The sequence below is a fragment of the Pipistrellus kuhlii genome, unplaced genomic scaffold (genome assembly GCF_014108245.1).
Source record: "Pipistrellus kuhlii isolate mPipKuh1 unplaced genomic scaffold, mPipKuh1.p scaffold_m20_p_4, whole genome shotgun sequence".
NCBI classification, from domain to species: domain Eukaryota; kingdom Metazoa; phylum Chordata; class Mammalia; order Chiroptera; family Vespertilionidae; genus Pipistrellus; species Pipistrellus kuhlii.
The window spans coordinates 90973313-90981732 of NW_023425540.1; the positions used below are offsets into that span (position 1 = coordinate 90973313).

An 8420-nucleotide genomic window follows, 5' to 3' on the forward strand; every position below is an offset into this window, starting at 1 on the left:
CAGACAGATGGTGATGCTCCATGTGGGGGTGGGAACTGACCCCCTGGGCTCAGCTTTCTCTGGGCCGCTAGCTCTCCTCTTCACCTGCGGTCATTGGGCCCTGTCACCCACGGACCCGGGGATAACATGCTAATAACAAGCCTTGCCCCCTCCTGCACCCCATCTAACCCAGCGGTGGCAACAAGCGGAAACTGAGCACTGCCATTGCCCTGCTCGGAGAGCCTGCAGTCATCTTCCTGGACGAACCGTCCACTGGCATGGACCCCGTGGCCCGGCGTCTGCTCTGGGACACTGTGGCCCGAGCACGTGAATCGGGCAAGGCCATCGTCATCACCTCCCATAGGTAGAGCCTGGGTCGCTGCGGGTCCGTGGATGAGCTGGGATGGGGGCTGTGGGAGGAAGAGGCCGGAGGGACAGGGTGGAGAGGACCTGACATCAGTTGGAACAGAATCTGGGAGGAGAATTCCCAGGCTCTAGCACCTGCACCACACTCTGAGCATGGGAATCAGGAACAGCCTGATCTGGGTGTTAGCACCTTCTCATCTGCACATGGAGGGTGGGTGTCAGCGTACCCCAGCCCTGAGTCCACTGCCTCTCCCCAGCATGGAGGAATGCGAGGCCTTGTGCACCCGGCTGGCCATCATGGTGCAGGGTCAGTTCAAGTGCCTGGGCAGCCCGCAGCACCTCAAGAGCAAGTTCGGCAGCGGCTACTCCCTGCGGGCCAAGGTCAGGAGTGATGGGCAGCAGGAGGCGCTGCAGGAGTTCAAGGCATTTGTGGACCTGACCTTCCCAGGTGTGTGAGCTGCACAGAGGGCACCTGAACCTTGCCTCTACCAAGTCCCACACCCCTGACCCTTGGGACGAGGGCTGAGATGCTGTGGGCCCACCCTCCCGCCCAGCCCTCGTGGGGACACGGTCTCTCCTTTGTGCAGGCAGCGTCCTGGAAGATGAGCACCAAGGGATGGTCCATTACCACCTGCCCGGCGATGACCTCAGCTGGGCAAAGGTGAGCACGAGCCCCACAGGGGCTGGGGAAGTTCCCTCCAGCAGTCTCCCCTTCCGTGGTGATTCCAGGCTCTTTCCAAGGAGGAATCACTTGTAGTTTCTAACACTCACCCTAGCATCGACTAGGTTTAGGGGTTTGTGCCTGAAATATTTGAGTTGGAAAAATATTGGTACAAGGAAGAAAACTGGCTCAGAGGGGGAACCCAGCTTGCCTTAGATCATTTTCTAAGTCAGGAGGACACCGGTCCCCCAGCCTGCTCACTGAGCACAGCTCCTCTCTTCCTTCTGGGATCTTGGCTCATCCTGTAAGGCCAACTCCCTGCGGATGCCCTGGGGGCTGGACTGGGCAGGGGTAGGATCTCTGTGGCCATACCACCCCTGACGGCCAGAGGACTCCCAGACCAACCAGGAAGTGGGGCCCTGGCCTTGTTAACAGCAGCTGGTCTACTTCCCAAAGGTGTTTGGTGTCCTGGAGAAGGCCAAGGAGAAGTATGGAGTGGACGACTACTCGGTGAGCCAGATCTCACTGGAGCAAGTCTTCCTGAGCTTTGCCCACCTGCAGCCGCCTGCTGAGGATGAGGGGCCGTGAGGAGCCTGGCAGAGGCGGGATGAGGGGCAGCACAGGTGGACGTCCTCTCCCTCCGAGCTCATCGTCTCCTGCACCTTTATTTCTAATCACTGCTTTCTATGATGGACATGGAATCAAGGCACAGTGTGGACTGGGTGTCTCAGTGTCTTCACAGCAGGAATCAGCATGCGAGCATCTGCATCGAAGGTGGTTGTCGAACCCGATTCCCAGAAGTCAAGATCCCACCCGAGAGCTGGTCCGGTCTGTGTAGGCAGGCTGCAGGGTCACTGGGGAGAACCTGTCCCAGAAGGGGCCACAGCCGACCCAGGGAGTGAACTTCCTATGAGCTCGTGAAGAGAGCACTCAGTGACACCTCCACGTTCACACGTGGCACTGAGCTTCTCTGGGTGTGAAACGGGAAACCGGCTGGACAGATGGCAGCGGACTCGCCAGGCTGCCCAGAATGGACAGAAGGGTCACCTGTTGCCATCGGTGAGGGAGATGCCAGCTGTGATTAGGCACTAAAGTCTTGGCTTCCAGGATACCGGGGGCATCCTGAGAGTCCGTGCTCCTCAGAGTGTGGACACCACACCAGGCAGAGCTGACCCTTTGTGTAGCACCTTCCCATCAGGAACTTCCAGAGTCAGCCCAGGGAGGGAAGGCAACCCTCCATTCCTGGCCCTGGCCTTCTGAGAAGCCTCCAGCCAGGAGACCAGGCAGGGACTGAGCAGTCATCTGTGGAGGCTGCACCAAACACATGGTGACTCAGTGTCCAGAAAATAAAGGCTGGAAGGGAACATGGCCACCGTCTGTGAGTCAACACAAGATGGGAGTCTTGGGCCCAATAACTCACCCCGTCCTAACACAAACTTTGTCGTTTCAGACAAACAAAAGCAAGAGCTCATTTTTCACAGCATGTAGTAAACTTACAGAACTCACTGCCATGAGATGGAGAAATAAGCCAAAAACACAAGTGCAAAAGCAGATTATATAAATAGCCAACTGACAGATGTTCGTTTACAGTGAGGAAAGACAGGTGTCAGGTTGGTGTAGGATGGTGCGTGAACAGGAGACCTCTAGCCCCAGGGCCACTCATGGGCTTTAAGCCACTTTCTAGATCATTCTTCAGCATCAGCTCCCTTTTTATTTATGTACTATTTATTTCTTAGCTTTCTAAATTTCCCATTATTTGAATCTCTGTGCCTTTTACATTCTCTTAGAATTCATAGTTTTAGAAAACACTTGTTTTCATCACTGGTTCATTTTGGTCAGTTTCAAATTTGCATTTTTATCAGTCTCTCAAAGTTTATAAACACTGCACATGGATTCCAGTAGCTTTTTTTATTCCCTTTAAAATTCTTCAAACTATCATCGTTTAGTTCCATGTTATAAAACATAAACAGGGGTGGTTGTGATCCTAAACATTGCCCAACGGAACACATCGAGAGAAGGGCCTCCGAGTTGTTGGCAGGAGCCGTGGTTGCTATGCCAGACTGGGGTGTGCTGGGTCATTGGAGGAGGGTAGAGGCCAGCACGGCCTGGCTGCATGTCCACACTTGGAAACCCTACTGCAGGGCTTCCTGGGCTGTTTCATTTTAAAATGTTTTTACTGACTTTTATTTAGCAGGAGAGGGAAAGAAACATCGATGAGAAAGAAAAACATCTATTGGCTGCCTCCTGCACGCCCCCTACTGGGCATCAGGATCAAAACTTGGGCATGTGCCCTGACCAGGAATCAAACCAGTGCCTCTCAGTGCATGGGACAACCAACGCTCAACCAACTGAGTCATACCAGCCAGGGCTCCTGGGCTGTTTGTAAGCCCATGTGTTGGAAATACGTCATTTTTCTCCTTTGATGACACAAAAAAGGATGTGAGGAAAGGTGTTTAGGACTGAAGGAACATTTAATACGTATGTGAGGCACACATATGAAATCAAGACTGCCTCAGTTTGGGGAGAGGTGTGTTCATTGACAGAAGATGAGGTACAGAGATTATTTGAAGGAGACTGGCAGGATGGAAGTGGGGACAGTAATCAGAGGTCCTTCTTAGGAAGATGACCTGGCAGCTGCGGAAAGGATGATACAGGCACAGCCGAAGCTGCAGCAGTGGGGACCAGAGGGACAGGCGCACAGCACAGTGCGAGAGAGCCCAGAAGACTGTCTGTGAGAGGAGCCCATGATTGCACCCACACATGGAGCTTGGGTAACTGCAGGGGGGACAATGAGAAGGGACCCCAGGAGCAGCAGGAAGGAGCACTGCTGTTAGAGTCCAATGTGTCCAAATCACCTACAGAGCTGCTGAAAACCTGCTGAAAATGGTGTGAAGCTGAGTGTCCTCCAGGAGCAGGAGTGGGGCCTAAGAAACCACACACGTACCCAGTCCTGATTGGTTTTAGTTGTGGCAGCTCTGAGCCCAGGAGCTGGTGCAGAGGGAGCCGTGGACATCACGCTCCCCTCCCCCCCAGCAGAAAGGTGGTCTTTGTCACCCCTCTTCCCATTCCTATCACTCTCCACTAGACCTTCAGGCCAGACAGTCCCTAGAGATGCTGGGCCCAGCTGTCACATCCTGCAGGCACAGCCCTCCAGGGGACTCCACTCCTGCCCTACCCCCAAAAGCAGTTAGGAGACCCAGGAGACGAGGTCATGCCTTCCCTGCCCTGTGTGGTCTGGTCGGGGCTCCTGAGGGACAGATACTCACATCAGGGCCGAGAGCAAGGCCCAGGAAAGTCCTGCCCAGTCCAATGGTGTGGCTCAACTGAAACAGGCAGTGGACAGAGGGACTGACAGCTGCACCCAGAATTTAGAGGGGCCTCTGACAAGGAAAGGGTAGCCATGTGGGAAGGGTGGGGAGACCCTACTGGGGGGCAGGGCTGAAGCCAAGCCTCTCCATTGCTTTTACTGTGGGAAGGGCTGCCAGGCAGTAAGCAGGTCACAAGTCAAAGGGGACCCCACCCCCCAGGTCACAAGAACAGCTTCTGCAGAAGGAAGACTTCAGCAGGCTTGCTGAGCACATCAGAAAATCCCAGACTGCAGTGGTTTAGAAAAGAGTTTATTTCTCTGCCAAGTACAAAGTCCAGGGAAGGCAGTCCAGGCGTTCTTTCCGTGGGGGAGTCAGACTCCATGTGCCTGCTGCATCCAGGTGCAGGCCTCCTTCCTCAAGGTTCTCTCTCAGGGTCCAAGGGCTGCTGAGGCTTCCAGACGGCATCATCAGAAAGCAGCGTAGGAGCAAGAGGGCACAGCTCCCAGCGATCGCCAGACACTTCTGCTTTCGCGTCACTGCCCAGAGTGCAGGCCTATGGCTGCACCAGGTGCAGGGAGCTGGGACACGGGGTAAAACCCAGACACAAGGACACAGCTACAGTTTCTGCCATGATTATAGCAGGCAGGTTGGCATCCTCAAGCTGACCCCCCCTATGTTTGCCTTCGCTGTCCACCTGAGCTCACCTCATCAAGTAAGCTCCAGAGACCAGGAGTGGCCGCACCCTAAGGCCTCTCCCTACCCATGCCCTGCCCTTTGTTTGAAGGGACTCAGAAAAACAGACAAACGGGACAGTTGCTGAGCAAATTCCAAACCCAGATCTCTAGTCCGGGATCCCTGGCCTGGTCTCACAAAGCAGCAAAGGAGTGAGCCAAGGCCACACCTGGAGGGGAGGGGAGGGGAGGCTGGAAGGCAGGTCCAAGGGCAGCCACAGGCTATCTAGGGACGAGGGGGAGAAGGTTCCAAAGGCTGGCATAAGGCTAGACAGCCAACCAGAGCAGCTGATTCCCGCTGCTCCATCTGAGTGACACCCCGTGCCAGCTGCTGTTCAGCTCACCTCTGGCATAAGCTCACCCGGCCCAGTGGGACCCCCGCTCTCACACAGATGGGCCATTGTGAAGGTGAGTGCTGCCTACACTCATCCAGAGCCTGCCCGCTGCACTGAGGGACAGAGTGTCACCAGCAGACAGAGGGACGGACGTTCCTGGGGAGATAGCCTGGGCCCTACCGGGACCCAGAGGGACTAAGTTCTGTCCACTCTTGCATCTCAGAGATGGCCCAACATTCCAAGAGGTTAAACCCCCACCCCCTTAACACCACAGTTAGGGTTAGGCTGCTCACCCCACTCCACAGCTGAGGCCAGTGGGCCAAGTGTATGATATCCCACCCTCCACACAAAAGGCCCATTCCCTGAACCCTGGCTAAGGTCTGATCCCAAACCCCAGAATGTTTAAGCTCCTGCAACCCATTTCCCTTCCCAACAGAGAGCTCTCTAGGGACCCTGCATGAGAGGGAGCTCAGGGAAGGGCCTGGAGACGACCAGAGAAGGGGCAGCAATGCAGAGGTCCAGGCACCTGAGCGGCAGGCAGGAGGCAGGCCCTGGAGTCCCATCCCCACCTGATGGGCTCACATAGTCAAGCAGAGAGGGGGAGGGGCTGAAGCGGTGGGGTCAGGCCTGGGGAGCAGGGCCGCTGCCTGCCTTCCTTAACACACGCTGCTGCCAGGCCCCACTCCTGGGTCTGGCCCATACCCCACAGGTGCTGGCTTCAGATGCCTCTGAGTCAGAGAAGCTCCAAGTTGACTAGCTGTGTAAGGCACAAGGGAAGGGGAGAGGGATGGGGGCCAGGCCACACAGCTCAAAACCAGTCAACACCACAGCATAACCTGAGGCCTACCCAGTGCTCCAGCACACCATTCACCTGCTCGGCACCCAGTTCCGGCCAGGCCCATCCTGTTCCCTGTGACCGCCCCAGAGTGGGCAGCTAACTGACTTCCTTGGGGCAGAAATGAACTTGGGGCTTTGAGCATTAAAACCAGCACAGGCTCCCAAACCCCCTGCTCAGCTGACCCAGCCCTGCAGCCCCTCCAGAGGGCAGCCTCCAGCCTCCTGGGAGAGTCCCGATTTGCCTACAGCAGCGGGACCTCGCTGGGAGGTGGGGCTCAGGGCTTGATGCCCCACATCTTGGAGACACGAACTGAGGATTCCAGACCTTCACTGGCTGGCTGGCCCTCTCAGATCCAGTCAGTACCAACTGGGCTCCTTCATGATGGGCTGCGGCATTCACCCCAGACAGGAGCCAGGCCTCAGTAACCTACCTGTCTCCTCTCTAAGGCCTTCCCCAAGGTCACCGAGCCATCACAACCGCCCTGACCCCACCCAAATCCCTCTTCCACCTGCTGGGCCACATCTGCCCTGGCACAGAGACTGCTAGCAATGGGCAAAAGGGCAGGCTTACCAGGGGTCACAGTGCCTGCTCAAACCTCCTGGGTGGCCCACCATGACTTCCAGCACAGCCCTCCCTATCTCTGACCCTCTCTGTGTCCAGGGTCACCAGCCTCCCAGGGCAGACGCTGCAGAGGTTATCAGGCCCTCAGAGGATGAAGGCAGAGGGGACAGTCTACTACTTGATGTGGGTCCATTCTCAAAGGGAGAGCAGCCCACATCACCAGCAGGTGGCCCTCAGCACTGGGAGGAAAGGGAGGGGGACTCAGGACACTGGCCAGAGCCTGCAAATACCTGTGTCTGGTGGCCAAATGCCCTGTCCACAGGAGCCCTCCCCCACCCCCTCTGTCAAATCTGGGCCAAAGATCTCCTAAAGTCCCCGAAGGCCCCTGCTCCTAGCCCTCAGCCCCCCATGGCTCAGCACGTTGGCACTGGGGCAGGAAGGGGGAAAGGACAGGGGCCTCTAGTTTCATTTTTTTCATGTTTCTTCCGAACACATTCTGCTGATCCCCAAAATGGCAAAAGCCAGGATGTTTAAATGTTAAAGCTCACCAGATGATAATGCACTTGATAAAAATCAGTAATATTTAGAAACAAATTCGATTAATTTCATGTGATAAATCATGCTTTCAGATTTTATATAAAATGTGTTACACAATATAATATACAGGTTATAGAATTGTACACCCAAAATCTGTAATTTTATTAACCAATGTCACCCAATAAATTCAATAAAAGGTCCTAATTTTTAAAAAAAAGATTAAATGTGTTAAAATTTAAATGCATGTCAAATTATATTCTATTAGAACATTTTAAAAAAGCAGACGGGGCCAAAACTGGTTTGGCTCAGTGTATAGAGCATCTGCCTGCGGACTGAAAGGTCCCGGGTTCGATTCCGGTCAAGGGCATGTACCTTGGTTGTGGGCACATCCCCAGTAGGGGGTGTGCAAGAGGCAGCTGATCGATAACTCTCTCATCGATGTTTCTTTCTAACTCTCTATCCCTCTCTCTTCCTCTCTGTAAAAAAACAATAAAATATATATTTTTTTAAATAAATAAATAAATAAATAAGCAGATGGGGCTGTCAGGCCAATGATTATTTCCCCATCCTTCTCTCCTCATGCTAGGCCTGCCCCTCCCAAACTGGGTTCACTGCCGCCCTGGACAAAAGCTTTTGAGTTCAAGGCCCTTCAGGCACCCACTGACGGTTGGCCCAGGATGTGTGGGGCCCCCGCATGCTGCCAGCCTCCTCACAGACCTCCAGGCCTGGCCCACCGAGGCCACCCCATCCCCAATGCTAACACCTCTTCACTGCCACAGGGCCAAGGCTGCCCTGCTGTCCATTTACCCTCCCATGCCTGGCCGTGGCAGATGTGGCCGTGATGCAGAGGATTTAACTTGCTCCAATGTCCCCTCATCCCTGCCATCAAATCTAAATCCAAAGGGAAGACAGTAACCCAGATGGACTCAACCTGCCAACCCAGTCCCAGGAACATATTGGTGCCACAGTGGAGGGGACTGAAGGAACGGGGGAGGGGGCAGATTGCTCCTCCCATGCCTCATTAGTCCGGGACTCCTCAGACATCCTCAGTACAGAGTGAGGTGTTAGGGGCACATTGACATCCCTGGATGGGAAACACTATTG

At 54.8% G+C, this 8420-nt stretch overlaps 1 protein-coding gene across 2 annotated transcripts in view; it reads left to right on the forward strand.

Annotated features, from left to right (window-relative positions):
- Window positions 1–2374, forward strand: part of ABCA3 (ATP binding cassette subfamily A member 3) — a 50628-nt gene extending 48254 nt beyond the window's left edge. For both annotated transcript variants that reach the window (XM_036408925.2, XM_045571418.1), the window contains exons 29-32: window positions 173–343; window positions 603–793; window positions 933–1006; window positions 1463–2374. In XM_036408925.2, coding sequence (XP_036264818.1) covers window positions 173–343; window positions 603–793; window positions 933–1006; window positions 1463–1594 — 568 coding nt within the window. In that variant the 3' untranslated portion in view covers window positions 1595–2374. The remainder of the gene's footprint in view (window positions 1–172; window positions 344–602; window positions 794–932; window positions 1007–1462) is intronic.
- Window positions 2375–8420: the final 6046 nt, after the last annotated feature.